At 38.2% G+C, this 24,893-nt stretch overlaps 1 protein-coding gene across 4 annotated transcripts in view; it reads right to left on the reverse strand.

The window, feature by feature from the left end:
- The window catches only part of CUL5 (cullin 5), a 37,088-nt gene extending 15,074 nt beyond the window's left edge, over positions 1-22,014 (reverse strand). Inside the window, exons 1-11 of one of the 4 annotated variants that reach the window (XM_040583556.1) lie at positions 21,684-22,014; positions 15,064-15,173; positions 12,643-12,742; positions 11,138-11,314; positions 8,008-8,149; positions 7,125-7,270; positions 6,968-7,048; positions 5,653-5,746; positions 2,203-2,333; positions 1,332-1,439; positions 834-898 (exon numbers count right to left, since the gene is read on the reverse strand). In XM_040583556.1, the coding sequence (XP_040439490.1) occupies positions 834-898; positions 1,332-1,439; positions 2,203-2,333; positions 5,653-5,746; positions 6,968-7,048; positions 7,125-7,270; positions 8,008-8,149; positions 11,138-11,314; positions 12,643-12,742; positions 15,064-15,173; positions 21,684-21,707 (1,178 nt within the window). In that variant the 5' untranslated portion in view covers positions 21,708-22,014. Of the gene's footprint in view, positions 1-833; positions 899-1,331; positions 1,440-2,202; positions 2,334-5,652; positions 5,747-6,967; positions 7,049-7,124; positions 7,271-8,007; positions 8,150-11,137; positions 11,315-12,642; positions 12,743-15,063; positions 15,174-15,606; positions 16,507-17,106; positions 17,203-21,683 lie in introns of those variants that run through there. The other 3 variants (XM_040583557.1, XM_040583558.1, XM_040583559.1) reach the window with 3 other exon arrangements.
- Between the last annotated feature and the right edge of the window lie 2,879 nt (positions 22,015-24,893).

Genomic DNA, 24,893 nt, shown 5'->3' on the forward strand with positions numbered 1-24,893 from the left:
TAACGGTTCACAAGGACACTCTGTCCTTGTTATCTTTAGGGAAGCTACAACAAGGAACTTGTGGTTAACAAGAATGAGAACTTTTCCTAGAAACAAAGAGCATAGACGCAAGTTAATTTTTTTAGCTAGCCAGCCAATAAGGAGCTTAACTTTTGCAATATGTATGAGCTAATTGTAAGTGCTATAAAAGCTGTAACCATAGTTGAATAAACGAAGTATGCTGATCTCTCATATTGAGCGACTGCTTCTTCCCTCCGTTCCGACAAATGGCAACAAGGATGTTTTTTCTTCTTGAGTCACACACGTCTGCTTAATCTACTGGAAGTTTTTTAAACTAACCTGGTTAATCCTGCACTGAAACAAAAATGTAACACCCAGACAGGTCGCACTCACAGCTGGCACAACAGGAGGTGGTCAACAGCTTGTGGATGGTTATACCTTAATCAGCCACAGTTATTCTCGTAAAGATTACTGCCTCAATTTTCCCCAGGACTTTTACTGAGGTTGTGGCAGTTACACAGAACAGATTTTTGGAATTAATAACCCAGGAAGGTATTATTAAATTCAGTTAACAAATTGACTCATTACTGTACTATAAAAGAATAATCTTCATTTACTACAAAAAAAAAATGAGTTTAAACAGGCTGCTATTCACTGATCCGCTGCCACGTGAAGAGTGCCTTACCAGAGGCTGACAAGCAGTCTGCGGTTCCATAATGCAAACATAATGTGCTTTTAAACACAGTGTTGCTTTTTTAAGAGATATTTTACAGGAGAAGCTCTATCTTTAATAATTTAAATACCCTGATTCACATGAAGTTTATATGGCTTACCCCTTTTGCTTCAATGGCAATTCAAGTTTAAATATTGTAGCATCATTCACAACTGCTTTGTATGCCTGAAAAATAATTACAGATTATTAGTGCTTCACTCAATTTCTCTCTAACATATGAATCACAAAGGTCTTATCTCTTTTTAGATTCCTTTAACATGAAATTGATCCAATTTTTTTTATTAGCCCAAAGATTGCAGATTGTTTTCAATACGAGAGTTCAAATCCTATGATTCAATTTCCCATGAACTGATGTTTTGCATCTTCTCTTTTCCATTAATGTACTGCTTTCCTTTATGCAACTTGAAGCATGACTACAACACAAATTAAAAGCTAATCAGTTGGTAGTAAACTTTCATCAATATTTAAGTCTGTATATTTACCAGAGTAAGAGCAGCTCCTTGATTTAACAGTGAATGGGCACAAGGATATTGGAGACATTGTAATATGAATTACAACAACTCTTAAACTGAAAACAATGATCAGCAGAAACACGTACCTTATCTCTTGCAGTAAGAAATCTTGGATCATCCTGAAAAGCTTCTTTAACCAACTTACTAAATCGATTAAATAGTGTGAGCAATTGCTCTACATATTTCTCAGAATCCTAAAGTTAGAGAGGCAAAAATAAAAAAAAACACAGCTCCAGAGAATTCAGTATAAGTTCACATGTAATTCTCTAATCTGTAATAATGTGGTATTCTCAAGCCTGCATAGTATGAATGAGCATTTTATCTTCATTCTCTGTACTGAAGAGCTCTACAGCATGTAAGCCTCAACACAGACTTTCAGGATAGTATTTCCAATACACTAACATATTTTCATATATATATCTTTCAAATATTGTATAATAACTCTGAAAAGTAAATAAAGTTTTCAAGGACCAATAAAAGGCACATCCTAATTGCTGCAAATAATCAAGCCTCCTAGACTCAGAGAAAAAGATAATAAAAAGCTGGAAAAGAACAGCGGGAAAACAACTTTTAATTTCCACACTGAACAATCACTCTTAGACTGAAAGCAAATTTCAAATTTAATCAGGAAGTTAGAATTCTGAAAAAAACCCCTTGATTAAGCTGTTTTAATTAAGATGCTAACACAATCCTGCTATATAAGTATCATGCACATTTAATTTATAATCTTCCTTTTACTGCAAATTGGATTCACATTTTAAAGCTACAACTGAAAATGTAAGGAATAAAAACTTATTCTAAAGACATCTAAAACTTCCAGTGGATCAAAATTTGATGTTTAAACATAAAATATTAAAAAATTATTTTCATTCACATGTATGTCCCACAAGTAGAGATATTTAACTTCTGCAAAGTTGGGTTTTAATTCTTATTTTTAAAAAACCAAACAACACTTACAGTAGTAATAGTTTCAGCAGCTGCTACCATATCTGCAAGTCCAGCACTAACAATATGTTCTTCCAAGTCTTTTAGCATAGGCTCTATGCCATTTGGAACTTTATCCATCAGTGAAAACATTAAATGCAACTCTGAAAGATACAAATACTGATAAAGCCACCAAAGACCTGTATGAAAAACAAATATACTGCATTTCTGCTAGGGATGTCAAGTGGAACACTGAATATGTAAAGAACAGGTAATCCAATTCATCCCTTAAAAGGAAAAATGTTTTGAATACTGTTCTAATTCTGGTCCCACAAGGAGATTCTTCTGAAGGTACAAAGAAATATTTATTACAGTATAATATTTGTGTATGCATACAACATCACAAGCTTGAATGGCAATTTGGATTAAGTCCAGGTTCTCAGTATAACTGTTGCCTTAAAATCCCTGGCAAAAATGGGTCTATGGGTCTCTCTCTCAGCTGGAAGCCTACAGGAGTTTATGCAGGAAATAGTATGGATTCAGAATTTTTTTTGTTTATGTTAAAGCTAAACAGAGCTGTCTTTGTGTATCTTCCAATACCATCTATAATGTTTTGTTTTAACTAAAAGCATGCCAAATTCTAAAGTAACCAAAACTAAGGTAAACAGCATTTTTTTCCTTTGTGTTTTCTCAAAGAGTTTATTTAATTTTTCTGAAAGTAACCAGTTCAAAAACTTTAAAAACTGATAGTTTGTCTACATTTTGTGAAGGTATTTCAACACTGCTAAAAAAAAAGGGTACTGAAACATTGACAAAGCTGTCCACAAAGGAACACTTGGATTAAGCCCACTAGATTGTTTTAGAGACCACACAGATTTGAACTAAACACAGTAAAGAACTCTGTTTAATGACATAGAACAAACCGATCATGGACTCTGATTCTTTTTTTGATAGGAAAAAAACCTGACAGATTCGCTTAGTTCCTCAGTGCTATATTTACTGTGAAAGAGGACAAAAGCCAGAGGATCTGTCTTTGTTCCCTCCTCTGCAATATTTCTGTCAGCAACATCAAGATCTTGTCACCAGTGAGGATGAAATATTTGTTACCAACTTCTGTATCCCAACAACTTTTGCAGAACCAAATAGAAAAGCAATCCACAGAGAAGAAAAAATCCCTTTAGAACATAACAATGCAAATCGAAGAATGGAAACTACAACCAACCTTCAATAAGAACTTGCAACGCTAATAGAGACAATGGCCTAAACAATGGGATTTCAGGAACAAGGGGAAAAAAAAAAAAAAAAAAAAAAGTCGTCAGACTATTGTCACTGCAATTTAGATTTACTGTAAGTGATGGCAGCACTGTTTTACCCAAATCCAAAAAACTCACTCACCTTTTACTGGATCTTTTAAACTGTTCTTTAAAAAAGGGTGAGCGGGAGAAAGACTTGGCAGAAAAAAGGAAACAAAAAGATACATCCACAGGTTCTACATCTGTTTCTATAAACTAGTGATGGCATGAATAATTCCAAGAAAAAAAAATGCAGTGGTTTCTCCTAATAAGCAATGGCAAAAGAAGACTCCATGCGCATCCCTAAAACTGCAGGAACCCCCAAAACCCAGATTCCTCAGACAGATTTCAAAGTAACAAAACCAAAGGAAGTTTTCACTGGAATTTCTCTCAGAATACATTATGACACTGAAATGTAAAGAAATTCACATTGTAGTTGCTGGGGCACTTAAACATGTTCTGTTTTCATTTTGTATTCATAAAAGCCAAGTGTATTTTCTATGTGTTATGAAGTACTTAAAAGAATAAAATTTAGGCCTCCCATCCCCAATACTATAAGCAAACAAAAACACACTAAGCCAATTCTGAAGAGCGTTTGCAAGTTATGACAACTTTGATAGCTTTTAGTTAGAAAACATTATGCCTGCCTTCCTTTGCACGGCATGTAAACATTAAGTACTTAATGTAGCAGAGTATTTTACAGTAGTGCGCAGCTCACAGCCAAAAAACCCAGTCCTTTTTTGTCAGTTGCTGTTTAATAAAGAAAATATAATGAAATTCTTTGGGGCAAATAGTATCAGAAAGACACATGCATAAGCAGAGGATACTATCAGATGCATATATTACTATGTATAGCTCCAGTCTTTAAATAAGATTTTTATCATCTGCACCTGCACCCTTTGTTAAAACATTTTAAACAGCATAGGTAAGTCTAGCTAAAAAAAAAAAAAAAAAAAAAAAAAAAGAAAAAAAGAAGATTTGACAGAGACACCTGAGTTCTTATATACTAAATGAAGTATTCTGCAATCAAGCAGTATCACAGGGCAGATGTAGCCACAAGGAAAGAGAGGACTGTGTGGATACTTCAAGTTTCTAAAGAAAGATGCTTTGTATTATATAGATGAACCCTTCTGAAGTTCTGCATTTAAATAAGCCTCCTGTATTCTCCCAAAGGCAGTATAACATATACTCGTAAGAAGTTTGGTGGCTTTCTAGATTTAGCTCTGGACTACTGCCAGAAATCATGCTGCTAGATGAACAGATCAATATGACATAGTTTTGAGGTCAAATATTTTCTGAAATGCTAGCTTTAGAAGTGAGTATTTTCTACGCTGTTCTAAGTCACAAAACAGTTTTCACATTTGCATAGTGAAAACTTTCTAGACATTAGTAAATATTCGCTAGCTGCAGGATACCAGGACTTTAAAAAAAGAATAATTACCCTGTGTTTTTTTTTTTTTAATTATTTTTTTTAATCGCACCACTTGAACAACATTTTAATGACTTCTCTAGTTTGGTTTATCATACAGGACCAACACAAGACTTCTGAATCACACTAACCTCTCAATTTCTGGCAGCAGAGTTAAAAAAAAACTTTTGAGAACTTTAAAAAGGCGTGCAGAGCTAACTTTCAATACTCACAGTGACATACTGGCTATAAAACCAGATGAAAAACTTGCAGAGATTCTGTTCATTGACCTATTGGTCTCACACCAATAACCAGAGTAAGAAAAATTTCTCCCTGCTTTTCTGAAAAACAGCTTTGTAAAAAGATGCTTCGTTTTTTTTCCAGGGGAAAGGGGGTAGTAGGGGTGGAATGAAGCAGGAGTGTTTGTATCTGAACTATTGAAATAATAACAGTTACCAGAGTTGGTCAATGTGAGGAAAATAAGTTGTAGAAAAAATAAAGAAAACAGAACACAAAATATTATTTTCTTTCAAGTAAGATGAGAGCTCTCCAGTCATTCAAATTAGGGTATCATAAATACAGATTTCAGAAGCAGCATAAAAAAATACTAACCAATGGTGGTCACTTTTTGTGGGATAAAATTGCCCACATGCAGTAATATATTTTTCTTTGAGACACTGCCACCATCTATTAAAAACAGTAATTTGATATATCTACAAACACATCTATTTTTATGCAGTTGATGCTGAGTTCATCCTGCACTGCTCTTGAAGCTTCACTTACTTTCTGTTTCATTTCGTTTGATCATGCCTTGGCATTCAGCTAAAATAGTCTCTTTAAAAGATGTCACCAGAGCATTGACGCAGCACTCCATTAGCTGAAATATATCAAACACAGAATTAGCTCATTTAGCCATCTGAACACCAAAGTCTGGTCTGTCTCAAGTTTGCCATGACACAAAAACTTGTCTGTTCTCAACAACTATGCTCTATAAATTAATTAATTAATTCACTGATTCATAAAAGTATGTATACTTTGAATAAAATCTATACAGGAAATGGTATTTCTTCAAAACATGTAGGTTAGTAAATGTGGTGAACTCTCTTCCCAACCAGTAATAAGCTTAATATTTCTGTTGCCTCTTTTCTCCCAAGGGAGCCACCACTTTTGGAACACCAACTACCCTACTTAGTTTCCAAGTATACATCCAAGGGCTAAGAATAGTTCTCATTCCAGCATACCCTATTTGGACCAGGCTGGTTGGCTTGAACAAGGCACTGTGGCTAGATCTAGAACAGAAACTGCTTGTACATGTCAGGACCATCTCTCTTTTGTCAGCCTCTTTCTACAGGTTACAATTTATAGCTGTGCAAAATGAATTATTTACACTTAATAGAAAAAGAGGTAAAATACATTGCAATCCACTGCAAAAGATTCCGATTGAAAAGGTGTTTATTTAAAATAACCTGTTTCCTGAACTAATTTCAGCACAGACAATTATGAACTACTCACTGTGGTTAAATCTTCCTCCAGAATCTTAACTGTGTAAAATATTGCTCAAGGAGGGGGAAGGGGGAAGGAAAAAAAAGAAAAAACATCCTTTCTATTAAATGCTCATATTTCAGTCCAAGAGGAAATCTGGAATAGTTTTAATGAAATTTCTGTTGCTTCTTTTGATTGCAATGCACAATAACTCTTTCAGGTATTCTAAATGAACACTGAGAAACTCTTTACCCCTTAGATTGGCCAGCTTATTCTCAAACATCATTATCACCCACTGTGAAGCATAGAACAGAAAAATTATACCTCACTCAAAGTGAAAGAATAAAAATCAACCTGAATAAAAACCTACCCTTCAATCTGAACTTTTGATCTACATTTACTATCAAAAACACCTGTAGAAAGCGTAAATTGCCAGACTGGGAAGTAATACAGATTTTTGCAAGAAAAAATATAATGAATGGTAATAAAAACATAAAACGAACAGTTTTGTATCAATCTACTGCTACCAAATAATATTGCAATACACATAAAAATAAGAACTGCAATATAATAATGCTATATAAAATACATCAGATTTTCTACACATTATACTTACTGCTTCTACAGAGTTACATTCACGCCTTGTTTCTAAATATCGTAGTGCTCTTTTCTCTTCTTCTTTTAGTTTAGCATCTGCCTGTGCAAAAGTAGAACAGCAATCATTTTAAGTACTAACACTTTCAGAACAAAGTTACAACAGAATTTTTACTTACATATTTCATATAATTCTGTACACCGTTTTGTTGTAAATAAGAAGGAGCTTGTGTTCTATAAAATCTCTCTGTTGAATCCAAATATGCCTTTTCAAAGTTATCCCGATATATCTGAAGTTTATCTTCAGGATTAGAACAAAGGTTAACTGCAAAGAGAAAGTCCAAAGTTACCCTCAAGTCTTGGAAACTCATGTGACTCATAATAAGCAAATCTCTCTCATTAAAGTCGGTCTTGTATTACAAGGTTACATTAAACAATTTGAAGTATCCTATAAATGCACTCTGATCCCTAAAAGGTACCAAAATCATCTAGTTTCTGCTCCAAAACCATATAGATTAACTATAGGGAACTGGAAAGAACTGCATACTTCTCTCCAGCATTTTAGACACTCAAACACAGTAATCAGAAATACACACACAACTGCAAAATTGGAAAGAAGTTTAATTGAACAGCCTGCAAAGCTCTGAAGAAGCAGCATGCAATGGTGAAGCTTCACCACAGAAGTTTCAGATACACAGATCTGTTTTGCAGAGAAGCAAGACGGAGAATCTTAGATGCGGCCTATTTAGCATTTCTTCTTCAAACTGTCTGAAAAATCAGAAACAGTATGGAAAGGAGCACAAAGTTTTATCTGCAACTCCAAAAGGTCAAGACGTAGTTGCCTCTTTGAAAATACCAATTTTGCAGTAACTGGTATGTAGCTAAATCACATAGAAGTTAAATATTTTAAACAGATTTTAATTGGTATCACATGTCAACAACAAATCCATACAAAAATACTGAAATAATCATTCCAACCCTACCACCACAACTGTCAACTTTGTATGATGAAAATTAATTTACTGAATTGAGGAAACAGAGATCAGTCTGTGCAGGACATACCGTATGATTCTCGAACTCCAATAACAAGCTGAGAGTCGAAAGCTTCTCCTAGTCTTTCAGCATGAACTAGCTTCATTGCACTGTCCTGAAGTCTATTTTTTATATTTGAAAATATGGATTCATTCCATGTATCTAGCATGAGCTGTGTATCAGGAAGAAGAAAAAAAAATCCTGTCAGAAAGGTATAGCTAAGCTTGTGCAAAACACAAGAAACCAGAAACAGAAATCAAGCAATCTATAATGTAATTTTCAGGTTATATACAGCAGTTCAGCTTAGGATTTTATCTTGCTCTGAACTTGTTATAGAAGTAATATTCAGCTTGCATTCTAAGCTTACTATATGTAACCAGACAGCTAGGGAAATCAGTATTTGATAAATATATTAATTCTGTAATTCTGTATTATTTCTACAGTTCTCAGTAATCAGTGAAGTAACTTTTCCAGCAATCCTACGTGTCAGGAGTTGCAACATCAGGGGGTACTTTTGAGCCAAACATCCAAATATAGTTCATTATTTGACAGGCTCAGTCTTAAACAAAACCAAAAATGCAGTTAACACCTCCATTATGTAAAGAAAAAGACTGATGGTTTTGGATTGCATTTATCTAATATGGAAGTTCAATGTACAAGTAATGCATATGTGATTTATAAAAACCTCCAGACCTCACCTAAGCACTGTGAAGTTTTAAAATTAGTTATGGAGGCTCCTAACAAAATCCTCATCGATAGAAGGGTCTGTTTATATTCCATTGTGTGTTATTTTGTGTGTGCGTGTGTGATTGCTGCTGACACTGCTGCAAATACATTGCATTACATCTGAACACCAGACGCAATGCACTACAGCTGAGCAACAGGAAAAGCTCACTGGCAGGCCAGGCCATACTTGTGCCCACCAGCTGTTCAGCAGTAAATACTCAAAGCATGCTACATGTTTCTTAAAAAAAATAATTTGCTTTAGAATTCAAGTTACTGTAGTCATTTATTACTTTTTTTCCCCTTAAGACACTGGATCTGGCTCTTTCTATATGCCACTGAGTAACTAAGAAAATTATGCCAAAGCTTAAGAGGCAATTTTTTTTTTCTATGCAACTCATGCCATTTCATTGCTTTAGAAGAAAGCTCAAGCTTACAGTATCTTCAAATCTGACAGTAACTACTATGAATGTAATTCAAGCATGCCAATTGTCAGTCTACACTGGCAGCAGAAAGGTGGCTGGAATCACAAAATTTACCAATTCAATTCACAGTAAAGCTTAGATGGTCTTACTCCATTCTTGCTTTGTAAGTTTTAGATTTTAACACAGCAAGCACCTAATAGAAGTCAAATATCCTTTCAAGAGAGTTAAGTTTACCATCCTTTAGTCTTAACTTCTCCATAACTGTCTTAATTTCAGCTAAATATTTCTGACACCAAAGTCATAGGTGTTGGAAGGGAATTATTGTTCAAAACACTGGAACATTCTTAGAAGCAAAGCTTTATTTGATTACACTTCCTCAATTACTTTTTTCATTATTTTAACATTATTGATATGCACATTCTGGTTGCACTGTACAATTAAAGAATCTGTTTACAAGAGCTGAAACAAGTAAAAAAATGGAGAAGAAAACAGTGAGATAATGTCAAGCAACCTGGCAGGCATATTAACAGCTTTGTCATGGTCAAACTGCTTTTAGACATTATGGATAAGGAAGTTTTATGGAGATACTTGAAGAAAGACACACATATAATTTTGGGTGACTATATTAAGAACTTCTCAAGCATGAGAAAAGTTTTCACAAGGTGCTTTTTAGAAAACTACAGAGAATGATGCCAGAAACAGGAAGTGATCTTCAGCAGCAAGTATGAAATAGTAACATAGCTTGGAGACTCTGGGCTTTCATGTCTTAATGATGAGATGTTCCTGGACTGCATATTAGAGATAAAGACACATCTCCATCACCTTCAGCCCTCAACAAAACCTGAATTGTTAGGCACCAGTTCCTCCTTACTATTTTCTCTATTCCATCTTGTTTCTTCTTTCATTTCTTAGTTCTCCTGCCTACATACATAACTCTGCATATAGCAGAGTTAAGAGTTCAAGTCTGCCAGATCTTGAAGAGCCTAATAAGATCACGTTTTCTTCAACAAACGACAAAAACAAAAAAAGGTAACTCGAGGTGGTGATTCCTTTCTTTGTTGCTATTCTCTCTTCCTTTTCTTTAAGAGGTATAGAGGATCAGATCTCAAATTAGGAGGGTGAAGAAAAAAAATCTTGCCCAAAGTAATGCTTTTGAACTATTTTGTTCTTCCCATCCTAGAGACAGGGGGACAGTAAAAACGATCTTCAGTAAGTACCAAGTGAAAGAGCAATAAATAGTTTTAATTTCTCTACAGATACCTTCTGCAATGAAAAGGGATAATGAATAACATTAAACTAAAGGACTTAACAATTTACAACTGATATGCTCTGGTTTTCTTATAATAAGACTAAAGCAATTTCTAGGACCATTATTCATGAGACTCAGAACGCTGAGCACTCCCATACTCAAAATCCTAGACTTTCTTTACCTGTTTGATATGGAACAGTAAAAAGATCATATTCACAAGGTTTTACATGTCCAATATTTTCATTGATATCTCTGAAAGTTTGGAGGAAAAAGGGGATATCAGATCAATTGTCATATTTAACTTAAGATGACAGTATTTAACTGATCATTTATAAAGTGCAGACAGGTGCCCCAGTTAAGATGTTGGCCTAGGGAAATGAACTAGGTGTAGAACTACTCATTTACATACACAAGTACGCTTGCTACTCACATGTATAGAAACAGTAGGCGAATTTATAACCGCCCCAGGATTCAAGTAATAATTTAAAAAAAAAACCACAAAACCAAAAAAAACCCAAACAAACCCAAAGCCCAACAAAGTGCTTTAACCACCTGAATAAAACTGTTAATAGCCAAAGCAAAACTGGAGAAACAGATTGGGAAAAAAAAAAAGTTGCAGGGTTGTTCTGACCCTCACACTAAAGCATAGTGATACATCTTATTACACAATTGGTGCGATTTCATCTTCAGCTACAGAATGCCTTCTGTACTATTACTGTAGGTAGAACAGTATGCAACAAAACTCTTAATACCTACCACTTACCTTTCGAACAATACTGTCTTCTACATTAGACTTCTTGTTGCTGCCCTGCTTGCCCATTAACGTAATCTCTAATTGACAAAATGGCTTGGGCAAAATATCACACTGTGTGAAGAACTTGCGCCACTCCACTATATATGCTTTTAGTAAAGCTGTATCATCTTGATGACTCAGCACTCTCTGGAAGATGTGGAGGGGGAGAAGAGGTAATTTATATACAAATTTCTGCACAAAATATGGATTGGCTTTTCTTATACTGAAAATAATTACCCATAGAAAACTCAAATATAAAGATATATCAGAATAAGAAAGTCTACCTATTTAAGTGCCATTTAGTTTAGGGATGTAGTTATTGATCTGTGGCATATGGACCGTTTCTAAAGGGTAAAGAAAAGTAAGAGCAAACAAGTAGTCTGTAAGTTTAAATTTCCTAAATGAACCTTTTTGTTTTTCTTTTAAGCCATCTGCAAGTCAAAAAGATTTAAACCTTTGGTCTAAAGGCATGTACTGGTACAACCATATCTAAAAAGCAAAAAGAAAACAAACCCCTAAGGACTATGTTAGATTCTATAGAGTGAAAAGTTTAATTCAATGGCATTTCCCTTTCCTTAGACCCAGACAGCTACCCTGGAAACTACAATGACATTGTACAATGGCTATCATAATGCCTAAAAAGATGCGTCTCAGACAACAGCCAAACAAACCACACTGAAGGCCTCAGTTCAGCACAGTATTTATGCATGTAAGCAAGTAAGCCTACGGAACTTAAATCAACATTTATAAGCCTGGTTATAAAAAGGCCTCTATAAGAAACTACTTTCTTTTAAGCAAAACCTTAGTGGTGTAAACCTCTTCACGAATGAAAGATTTTATACTTTCATTTTCTTGCTTTCAAACCTTTGTCATGGGTTTTTTAGATATATTTTACAACAACCCCTTCTGTTAAATCCCTTATTACACAAAACATTTTTTGTTACATATTTTACAAACACAAACATTTCCTTTGAATCCACTGATGACTTCAATCCTTTGGGGGGAAGCCCATAAAACTGGATGGCTACATCAGTAGCACAGATATTTCTATTACACCATACATATGGCTTATTTTAAAGCCATCCATGAACATCTCAGCACAGCACTGAAGCTAGACAAAATATTTTTTCAGACAGTAACTTCTTATAGAAAATTTTGCCTCAAGAAGTTTTCAAGTGGAAGAAGGTTCCCTAAGTACTGTTGGATAAAAAAACCCTGATGTTGTGTTTTGGGTTTTTACTAACACAAAAATCATTGCCCACCCCAGTTTCAAGGACTGTAAGAAAACAATGAGCCAAGGCAAATGCTCAAGGCTGTCTTCTTTTTGTCAACAGAAGTTTGCGGGGTAATTATGATCTCCAGAGCATCACAGAACTTCAAACAAAAAGCAATGCATTTACAGCCAATGGAAGTCAGAACTATTTGGTTATTTTTCTAGCAATATGAATAGGAGTTATGAAACATTAAGAACTTACCGCTTGCGCCTGTTTAATAAAATCAAGGATGTCTTCCTTCAGAGCCTGATGGATTTTTGCTGGACCTTTATCATCCCACAAGCAAACTGCATGTACATCTCTAGAAAACAATTTATTCATCTTTTAGTAACAGCTACTAAAAGTTTAATGCTGTAATCTATGAGGCTTAAATAGTCATACTTTAAGTATGTCTAAGAAATTACACTTTTGATCTATCATTGTCAAATAACACACAATTAGATCCCAGTGATGAATGCAAGAAGCATGTTTGGAGAAGAGACTGAAGCTGTAAGAAAGTCTCAGAAGCAAGTAACAGCAGCCTATCTAGGAAAAAGGCTATGGTCAAGGAGATGTAGAAGCCAATTCTGTTTTCAGTATTTATTCAATAACCTTATTGCATTAAGGACAATTCTTAAAGCTTTTTTTTGTCAAAAGACAGAAATCACTTGCCAGTAGAATCATTACTACTCAGCCCGTATGACTCTAAAAATACTCTCATTAACATGCAGCCTTCACTCAACAGTTTCACAATCCAAACACTACATCCTTGCGCTAACAAAGGAAACAGACCTTCCATGCAAGAAATCAAGAGCTCGGGGCATCAGGTAATTTAAAAGACATTTTAGTTAGTTAATAAGGTCACTTAAACATTTCATGACAGGGGTAGCATTTTAAAGTGAAACCTTACTGCAGGAAAGCTGCCAAACAGCACTGCAAAGCAAATTCTTATTAAGGAGTTTTAATCAACATTCAAATAATTTTTTTTTCTATCTGAAAGCCTAGGAAGTGTAACTTAATTCCTACTTTCTTTCCATACTAAAAATTAAATAAAGCAAGCTACACTCCTACCCATACATCTATATATTATGTGGCCTAGCCAGCCTTTTTTTTGACACATTACCTTCCCCTGGTTCTTCTTCATCCTTTCAATAATAAGGCCACATCTTTGCAGGAAAGGAACTATAAAATCTAAAGGTATGACTTTGTTCCTATTAAATCAATATAGTTATTTCAATACAAAACCATCTTTTTTAATTTAACTGAAAAGTCAAACCTTATGAAGTAAAAAGTTCCTTTGACATGGATCAAAGTTGCTGGCCCAGGACTTACCGAGGTCTACCTAACTTGTGAGACTCCCGCAACTTTCACACCCAGAAAAGGTGTTACTGTATTTAGAAAGCCACCGCTTCCCTATAGCAGTAAAAAAGCAACACTGGATGATTACACTTAAAGGGCAGGTAGAAGACACCTACAGATTTTGCATTTTTATTAAAAAGCTTAACAAAGAGCACTGCACAAAACCAAGAACCTAGGAGAGTGGAACTCTTTCCCTCAATAACTTTGATTTAGCCATAAAGTTACTTAAGTTCTATTCAATAATTCAGCTACAAGAAAAATAATAAATGGAATAAATACCAATGCAGCATTATTGAACTAGTTATTAAAAATGAAAGCAATGACTCGGAACTGAATCTGTATCCTAACTATACCATGTTTCTGGCAACTACTATAGTCAAGACATCATAAGATGCTAAATCTCATTACATGATAAACTACCTTTCCTTTGGCTGGCAGAGAAGTGTGACAGGTGCAGTAAGATGGGTATAAAAAGAATCACTGCACCGTCCACATGGAAAAGAGCAATAAAAATACAGACTGCATTTGAATAAAACCCTCTTTTGTGACAGATTTTAAAAAGCAGAAGGAAAGACTGCAGATTTAAGCGACAACTGTATTTAAGTGAAAATAAATATGCTGAGACAAAGATTATTTTAGACATACTTTCAATATATATGCTGTAACTCACTTCTATATTAGTTTAGCAAAGGTCACGATGTATTTTAAGAAAAAAATCATCACCTAACAGGGAGCAACTTCTGGCTTTTTGGAAGGAGGAAAATGGCAGGGTTTTTAGAAAGTACAATAATGCGAACACTGTCTGAAAAATATATGTCATACTTAGAATATAAAAATATCCAAATTATGCCAGTTAAACTGCATCACCCTGTTACTTCAGTAGCATTCTTAAGTTATTTTACAAGAAAGCCATTCAAATGAGAATAATATAACATTCAGCAAACTGCCTTTAAATGAACTTACCACCAAAGAACTAAACAACATTTTCTCTCTAATTCTGGCAAAAAAGTTTGTGGGCAGGTACAAAACTTGTTTACTATAATCAGCTGAAGTTCTGCTGTTTTTTCTCAGTCCTATCTGCAATGACCTGAATCTCATCAAAATCCTACTTCTGCACATTTACTGTGATGTAGGCACACTTACCACTTAATAAAACTTAAACTATTACTTCTGTTCTTTGTGTTCCCACATAGTCTGTGTCATACTTGACTTCTGTATCAGAAGTAGTACTGTAACTGTATTCCCATTACACCAAAGGATGTATGATACTAAAAAATTACTTACGAGAACAGATCAAACCATTGCTGTTTTGTGACAGACTCCTGACGAAGAAGTTTCAGAACAATAGGGCGCATGAAATCCCATTTGTCTTCAAACTGAAGTGAACCTTTATTCTAAAAGGAACAAAAAAACCATCGTTAATAAACCAGTTTCTTATTTAAAATTATCTTTAAGGATTGTAGTGTCTATGGTTAATGTAAAAATATCTTCTCAGAGGTGTCTCTCATAAGCTAGCATTTGAACTACAACACCATAGCTGACCAACACTTTCACAGTATTATTTCAAGGAACACAGCAATTACTTGTTTCTCAGAGAAGCAGATTGCCAACTTCTTCCTTTATTCACTGCATTAGCTACAATGCAACAAGTTCTAGCAAGTGTTCTTTACCTGTGTTAACAGAGTAATACATGAAGAAAACAAAAGATTCTTGGTTAGCTTCACTGCCCCAGCCAAGATACCCCCAATGAAAGTCGCTACAGAGTTGCAAAGCAGTCTTGAATAAATTACCATTACCCAAATGGTAGCCAGGAATCAGGAATGGTACCTTTGGATGCTGCCATGTACCTTTCTTCTCCACTGTGCATTTGGCATCAGCAGCAAAGAGGGAGGAAGGAAGCAGAGTAACGCAGGAGCTGTTGTATCATAGACTCCTTTCCTGTGGTTTAACTGGTCATAGGCAGCTTAACAGCCAAGACACAGTTGATGCAGATCATGATTTACACCGTGCTGAAAAATCTAATCCAAGGTGAATTTTTCCCAAACTTAGATGCAAATTAAGAGAAAAGCTACAGAAATGGAAGTGCTCCCATATCATTCCGATTACTGTGAAAAAGTAGACAGGCCACCTTCCATTACTAAAAAAAGCCAAACTTTAAAACAATATCTCTATTGCATATGTTGTGATCCTACTTGCTTACAGCTCCAGATTTTAAAAAGAAAAACCTGCAATAAAAAAAAAAAATGATTGAGAGTTCTGTGCCAGAAAGACTACTGGTTATCTGTAGCATTATGTTCCAATGCACTGTCTACGTTTGACCTGATCATTGTCTCAGCTAGTAATACTATGTTTGACACAATTCACTTCAAATACAGCAAATAATACAGCCTTAACTACTTGAAATTCTGACAAGTGCACTGTTCTGCCACTAACATCTCTTCAGACAGAACAGGCACAAGCAGCACACCAGGTTCTCTCAACTATGTCCTGATTAATTTCTACATGGACATTTACAATTAAATCTGTAATTTAGTATTCAGAATAAGCACAGTTTGGAAACTGTATCCCCTGCTGCTCTTAAGTGCAGAGATGTCTCACCTTCAAGTTATAAAGATGCAACAGGCATCACAGTGGCTATTTCTACAGCAACAGCACCTAGAAGCCCCACAGCATTATCAAACCATTGAAGTAGGTACTGAACATAGGTTTCACAGAAGTAGCCCCTGTTTGATAAAGTTTATAATTCTTTCAACATTAAAAAAAAATAGGAAAAAAAATTGTTTTCCAATTCAGAGACAGTTTTGCCTGTTTCCACTGTAAAATAAATTAAAAAAAAATATATCTCTGAATGCACCATCTTTGCAAATCATCAGCTACATGCTTCCCCCGCATTTTTTACAATTGTTCCGTAAACTTTGATGAGATGCTGTAATCTTCCCTCTCCCTGTGAAAATTATTAGTTTCTATTTGCAGATATCTCTGTTCCTGGTCCTTCTTTTCAGGATAACGAACTTGAAAGATCAGCTACTGAGCAATTAGAAGTTTCAGAAAAGGCATTATAAAGTAAGTAAAACCAACTTCGTAAAAAGTTTTCCTGTGGAGTGAAACTTCAAAATAAATCCCGTAAGTTTTCTAGAAGAGGTAGAAAGACTGTTTGGCAATTTTGGAGAAGTGCAATACAGTCCTTCGCTGAAAACAGATGAAGATAAAAACTGAATGGTCTGTCTTTGTGAGTAACACTAGTTTCACTGTGAAACTTGAAAACATGGCTGGGGTGGGCGGTGGAATCACAAACACTAGTGTTTACATTATTTAGATTGTGATTACCTGCTTCATCCTAAGCAGCACACATAAAACTCCATTTCAGTTGTAAAAACTGCATACATAGGATTAAAACTTTTTTTTCCCCCACTTCCTCCTTTATTCCTAAATTAAGCAGAAGAGGAAATAAAATTAATGGATTAAAACTAAACTATTCTTTACATTCAATAAACAATCCAACATCTTCTAGACAGAGTCAAGCTTCCATAATCTTACACTTTTGTACTGAAATTACAAGAAGAAAGGGTGCTTAATACCACCTACTGTGTGTCATTCACATTCATTAATTCCACCCCTATTATTACACAAGAAAAACAAATTCTATAGTAGAAAAGGAGGTCAAACAGTGGTAATTCTTAGTTGTTACCAGAGTCACACATACACCAGTGACCCAGACAACATGAGGAACCCATTTCCCACTTTGTTTAGCCACTCACAAACCTAGGGAATCTCTGAGCAGTATTTCCCAGGTAACTTTTCTTCTGTAGCTTGTTGCCTCAAACCAGAGATCCCAAGGAAAAATAAGCAGAAGGCAGTCACACCTTTGATGAAATAAAATTGCTCCATTTACCAATTCTTCTCTGAAAACAGGGATTACAACTGATAGCCATACCCTGGCTAAGTAACCATTTCAGGAGTTTAAAATTTAATGCTTTGAAAAAATAACTCCACTTGCGAAATATTTTATGTTTCAAAAGCCACTTCACTAAACTTCTTCACAGAGATTTAAAGTTCCATTTTAACACTAAACTCCACTTGAAACGTATACTACTTCACACACCATATTGAAATATATACTACAATTTTACTCACCAAACTTATTTTTTCCTCTTCTTCACTTCTATGCATAAGCACCTAAACACAGTCATTTTGGGGTATCAAAAAACATGGTGCTGGATATTATGTAGAATTAGTACAATGACGCAAGTGGAACTGTTCCACTAACCATTTTTCCCAATTTGGGTATTATCATGTAACAAAAAATTCCTCTCCTTAACTGCAAGCAAGTTTAAGAGAAGTGCAGCAGAAGCAGGCACAGAATACGGTGCAAGATCCTAAATAAACATGGAATAGAACAAGGCAAGGCAATATAACAAGACCTCCACGCTACTGTCTTGTTGAACCTTGAAATGTCTATTCTGACATTCATCCCTCTTTACTGTGTACTCTATATATGTCAAGCCACATACGACTTCAGCCCTGATCTCCGTCAGATGCTCTAAAGAGTACTGTAAAAAAGCAACATCCTCTACATCTTATTGTACATCTTATCTACACATGAATAACATCTTCACCCTTATTACTTCACTGTTTTCAGACACTAGATACATTAAGGCTAGTTCACAGAAGGATGAAGTATGAGGTCCTAGACAGAAATAAGCATGAAAATTCACCATCTGACTAATCTCTGCTACCAGAAGCTCTAAAAAAAGTATCACTGTAATGATTGTAGCAAAGTTCCTACACAAAGCAGAACAGTAGCAAAAGGAAAGCTTTGCTATGTAACTAACTAGTGTGCAACATTGCCTAGCTTCTTCAGGATATCCTAATTGGAAATAACAAAGGAACAGACAAACTTAAAATACAGATCTAGAAATATGCACTTTAACTTGAACAATTAAAAAACTTCAGATATGTTCCCAGTTGTCAGTGACACAGGTGTGAGAAAAAATAAACCAACCAGTTGAAATCAATGTAAAGGTAAATAATGGTTTTCATTTCACTTTAGTCTACAGGAAGTCTGCTGCTTCCTTTGCTTCTTCTCTCCTAACATCAAGCTCAAGCTGCAATTCGTCTCACAAGGATGGACTCTTGCATTTGCCAGCAGCTCCAGTAAAGACCTACAGAAGTGTTATGATCAGCTGGCAGGGATACAGCTACAGGTTTTCTTTGTGCTTTCAATAAGCTAAGGTGCCTTTCAGAAACTGCAGGAAAACTTGGTTTAGACTATCTCCTTACTGTAAAGGGAAGAAATTACAAGTTCCACCACACCCCCTGAAACAAAGTATCCCACTTCAAAAGTGCCAGAGCCACATGTATGTAGAGAATAAAAATTCTACCTGACTTACATAGTAACGGCTCAGTCATCAACAGGAAAGCCACAGACTCAATGTGGGACAGCAGCTCTGCTACAGGTAGGGTACCACACTAGCTCACCACGTAATGGCTAGCTCCACGTACTTCAATATTTTCACCACATTACCGTATCTCACCAGGATTCAACATGTGATGGTCATTCTAATTTTGTGTTCAAAGAATGGTCTCTGAAAATATGCCTCTCACTAGAAAAACAATTTACAATTAGGACAACAACACACTCGTGGAGTTTAAATGATGCCCTTTTAAATTACAACAGCCAGTCAGATTTGGATTCAGCTAGTATCTGTTACTAGAATAAGAAAAGAATATTTCACTTCATTTTCTCAAATGTAAGAAAGTAGAAAGTCGAATGAGGATGGGGGGAAAAAACAGAGAAAACTCTTAGTTCCTGTTTATCCTAGCAAAACCAAGACCTGTCTAAACCCAAGTTAGATTTGATTATGCACACTTACTTGGAGAAGATATGGAAAAAAACTTATCAATTCTAACACCTCTCCTTTCTTACCCAGGGATTTTTACTGTACTGAGACATTGCTATTTTTCCCTAAAGCATAAGTACATTTATTTCACAGCTTCAAACAGCATGAGGCACTGCCAATCAACACTAACCTGGAATCAACAGTTTGCTTCTCTGACAGTACTCTGATGAGCAGAATTGGGGAACAAAGGACCAGATCTCGTTCCAATTCTTGCACCAATTTGTTGTGTCATTATAAACAAAGTCAAATCACTGTATAATCTTTTCTTTTGTAATGCAGGACTCATACTTTATTGTTTTTAGAAAACTCACTAACTATTAAGTTACAGTGTTTAAAAACACTTCAAATGACCTGAAAGGCCTATTTTAGAATAGGTATCTCTGTGGCATTTTTCCTAAAACATACTGTGTGTATAATTCTTGTTGTCAATATAAAATGTTAATGATTCAGAGGCCAGTTGTAACAACATGACAAGTCAACACAAAGGCTTCAGTTCAGCAAGAGTCACATCGCAGAATCAAGGCCTTTCACTCTATTTTCACTTACTATACACCTATTATTCTTTCAAAACAGCTGAGGCGGAGTGCTGACAAATCTCACAGTCCTATGTTTCTTCTAGCTGCTATGGGCTATGCAACCACATTTCGTCAAAACATGGATTGGTCTTCCTGGAGATCCTTAAACATACAGCAAAGAGATAGACTAAAACATTAATATGTAGATGAACTGTCTGAGCCCTGCTCTAAACCCACACTCCTCCATAAAAAACATTTTTCTTCTTATGGGACAGTATTTTTTTCTCTAGTGTTCTTGGATTCTTCAGTTTCAGAATTTTATTTACATCTTATCAGCTTAAAAAACTAACTACCCACTTACGGATAAAAATACAGAGAGATGAATTACAATTAATTTCAATTACATTTCAATTAAGATTTTTTTTTAAAAAAAATACCTTTTTAATACTAAAACCTTTTTTTGGATACCAGGAAGAAACAAGGCTAGAGCAATAAAACCAGCAGTTTCAGGCCAAATCTATACATCCAAAATAGGCCAGATTGCTACAATGTAAGCAGTACTTCTTCAGAACCACATTTAACTATAATACATAGCACTGCACGCATGTATACGTCTGTATTTACATACATTTAAATTGGAAACTGATGAAGCTAAACAGACAGCCTTCCCAAGGCCTTTCAGCCTAACTACACTGATGTTCCATAACCACTTACTGGAGGCATTAGTAACAGTTGTTTAAAGTAGGCCCGTCTCCCATGTGCTGGCATAGCCTCAAAGGCCACATACAGTCGTCTTCGCACACATGCCGCAGCTATCAGGGCAGGCAGTTCTGAGCTCAAATACTGGGCCTGTCACACTGAAAACTTGCATGCAAATCTGCATCACCTGGGGTGACTGACAGCTGCCACCGAACGCCGGGAAAGTGCTTGAAAACATCCGACTACAAAAGCAAAGCCGCTTAACCTAAGCGAAAGGCCTCCGGGAGTTTTTCTTTGCAGGAAAACTGAAGTTAACGAAAAAGCTGGGCTGCGGTGGCAACCCAAACGACGACACCTGCCCAGCGCGAAGGCATTTTTCAACTCTTTGTTTAACTTAAAACTAATGTTCCGCACGCCGAGGTCTTCTTAAATAAACAAAGGACGACGCCGTGCCCTGTCCAACAGCACGACGCAACGCCGTTCCCAGCGGCGCCAGTTTGGGGAGGGAGAGCCGGGCAGGGGGTGCCGGCGGCCGGAGGCCACCGGCCGGGCCGGGCCGAGGCCAGCGGTCCCGCAGCCGGCGCGGCGCCCAGGCCGCTCACCTGAGGGAGGGCCGCCGGCCCGGCCTGCCAGCGACAACCGGGGGCAGCGGCGCCCGCGGCCTGCCCCGCCGCCCGCCCCCCGCCCGGCCCGGCCGCCCCTGCCCCCGCGGGGCCCAGTGGGGCAGCCCCGGCCGCCCCGGCCCGCCGCCTCGCTGCTCGCGCAGGGCCCGGCCTGGCCCCGCTCTCACCTTTAAGAGATTAGACGTCGCCATGATCCCCCCCGCGGGGCCTCCCCGGCCGGCGGCAGCGGCAGCTCCTCTCCCCGGGCTGGGCTCGGCTCCCCCCGGCCGCTGCCGCTTTACATGGCCCCGGGCCGCCCGCCCGGCCGGACCCGCGGCGGCGGCGGTAGCAGCGACCGCAGCGCTGGGCTCCCCTGCCCGGGGGCGAGGCCGGCGCCAGGCTCGGCGCGCTCCGCAGCGCGACCGGCTGGGTCCTCCACACGCAGCCGCCCCTCAGAGCCTCATGGCGGCGTCCGCCCAGGAGGCGCTCGGCAGCAGCCCCGGCTCCATGGAAGGGGCCGGCCCACATGATACGGCGCTCAGGCGCCGGCCCCGCCGCCAAGCGCGGGCCTCGGGCTGCGGGCTCCGCCTGCAGCGCCCCCTGGCGGCCCGCCACCGCCGCCGCGCGGGGAAGCCCTGCTGCCCCGCCCCGCGCTCCCCGCCGGGCCCGGCCGCCCCGCCGCGGGGGGGTCTCTGCACGGGGTGGGCTCTGCGGGACGGCCCCAGGCACGAAGCCCCTTGGGCGGGGGCGGCCGCCGGGCAGCTCCCGGGGGGAGGCGGCGGCGGCTGCGCTCAGCTGCTCTTTCGCCCGCCTCCACGGCCGCCCCGGCCCCAGCGACACCCCCCGCCCGTCGCCCCCCGCCCCACCTTCCGCCTGGGCGAGGCCCCGCGGAGCCGGCGGCGCGGACGCCCAGGTCGGGTGTGGCGGAGCAACGCGGTTTATAGGCAGAGGCATAAACCTGCTTGTACTGGGGGTAGCTGGCAGCGTGCGGCTCGGCCCGGCTCCCCGTCCCCGCCGGGCCGGTGGCAGCAGCAAGCCTCGCGGGTGGCCGCCCCCCGCCCCTGCGCTCGCCCGGCCGGGTCACCTCCCTCCGCCCGAACCCCGGCGAAGCCCGGGTCTCCCTGCCAGGGTTCACGCGTTTCCTACTTAGTGGCAAATGTCACGGTTTAGGTACCTTTTAGGACGGATTGGGAAACTCTCAGGTTTTATTTAGACAAAACAATTCTACTTCTCTATTAAAACATTTAGCCTTCCTCTAAACGTGGCTCGAAGACACTTTCAGCGAACTTTCCTTAAGGGTCAGGAAGCCTGCGGGTGGATGGCGCCCATCCCGCCGCCGCTGCGCGGCACCGGGGACCGGGGACCGCAGCGCTCCTGCCGTCACCCAGGGCACGGGGCGAGGGACGTGGTGTGAATAGGGGGCAGAGCCCCTGTACGCGTTAGAGAAGCTGTAATAAAATACTCACCAATCTGTTCACTGTGGAAGTTCTGATGATGCTGACTCAATACGGCCTGCAGCCTTGTTATCTCAGTGCGTCGAGGTAGCCATGTTAAGGCCCTCTCTCAACTGAGAAGTAAAAAAGAGGTACTGAGTAACTTACTATTTTGACAAAATTTCCAGCTTCTGAATGCTTCAATTAGTCTACAGTCTTTTCTTTGCTCTTATTATATATTGTGTTTTCCATACTATAAATATTTAAGTGTACGCTATTTGTTGCACCTAGAACTCATGCAGTTATAGAGTTGTATAATATATTAATATGATATATATATTCATATGTATCACATATGAATAATTATATATATCCTATATCATTGTTCAATATAGATCTAATTGTATTATGTACTACCCATTGCATATATATTCTACAACACTGCTGAAGTTACGAGGCCTCCAGCAGGGTCAGTAAAATGTGTGCGGTGTGTATTTGTGCATCAGCCACTGCGTGTCTGCATTATAGGTATGTAAGTACCAGAGAAGCTGAGATACAGGCAAATAGTCTACAGACTGTGATACGGAGGCAGTAATTTCTGGGAGACACTGCTCCATTAACTGATTTATCGTCTTTCCCCCGAACCCTTCTATAATGTGATTATTTCCAATTATTTGAGATTCTTTTGTTCTCTTTCAATTTCTGTTGCATCTATTGATTTTTTTAATATATGCTTCCTATTACTGCTACAAATCAGTGATGTTTTGAAACTGCTTTTGAGAAATAGTTTAGACATCATTCAGCCAGAAAACAGATTAACTGTAGAGGACTTCATCTCAGTTCCCTTTGTTGCAAAGCTTGAAGTACAAAGCCACAACGCAAATTGTTAGAATGTTATAATTGCAAATTTTGCTTAGCCAGCATTTAAGTGAAATGAAGTTGGGCTGTGTTTTAAAATGCTGCTTTCAAATTATGGATTTCTTTATATTTCTCTACTTTTCATGCAAACCTACCTTCCAAATGTTGCCACAAAAATGTAAGAGTAGACAGGACAACAGCCGTATCTGAGCACCTTCCACGGTCTTAAGTATCCTCAGGTCCCCAGCAGCCTTTGTTGTAACATTTTTGCAGTTGGCCCGGAAGGGTTGGCAATGACAGTACTGACTATGAGGGCTCTTGCATCCTGCCCAAGTGTGCTCTTGTGCAGTACTTATGAGTAGTGCTGGCCAAGGAATAAAGAGAACTTGAAGACCGGAGAAGCAGTGAGATAAGGAAACAGTGGTACTTATTACTGATATTAAAAATAATGTGCATCTCATTTTGCATGGCTTAAGGAATGACTGTAACTTTTTTTCTGAAGATCTGTGTGTTAATTTTCCGGGAAGTGAAGACATCCATGAGCCTCAAGGTTTTGCAGTATTTTACTACCACTTCAGGGTGCTTTGACAGTACACAGTGTTACATAATCTTGTTTTATTTGGTTTAATTCTATTGTAAATGGATTATTACTAAATTCTGATAGTAATGAAGATATTAATTATTGATTAGTATATGGTACTACATCGGCCTACAATTTTACATTTTTTGCATGGATTGTAAAAAACAGTGTGAATTAGACTTAATCCCAAAATTGTCCATGGGTTCAAAGTGATTTGCAAGCAACGGCTCATTAAGATTTGGATGATCAGTGAAATTAGTACCATGCATAATATCCTAGATGTCTCAGAGTGAATTGATTCCAGGTACAAACCTGTTTGCTTTGAATGAGCTGCTTTGAATGAATCTGGGAGAAATATACACTGCTGCATTCTCTTCTAATGCCCTGAAACATGTGGTACAAATAAGATGTAAATAGTTTCTTCTAATCTTCCCACAGTCCATGATGGGAAAAAAGCATTTGATTGTTGAGTAGTCAGTTTTAGACTTCTCTCGAATCAAACTAGATATATTCAGTGGGGATACTAA

This window comes from Falco naumanni, chromosome 2, assembly GCF_017639655.2.
Source record: "Falco naumanni isolate bFalNau1 chromosome 2, bFalNau1.pat, whole genome shotgun sequence".
Classification (NCBI taxonomy): Eukaryota; Metazoa; Chordata; class Aves; order Falconiformes; family Falconidae; genus Falco; species Falco naumanni.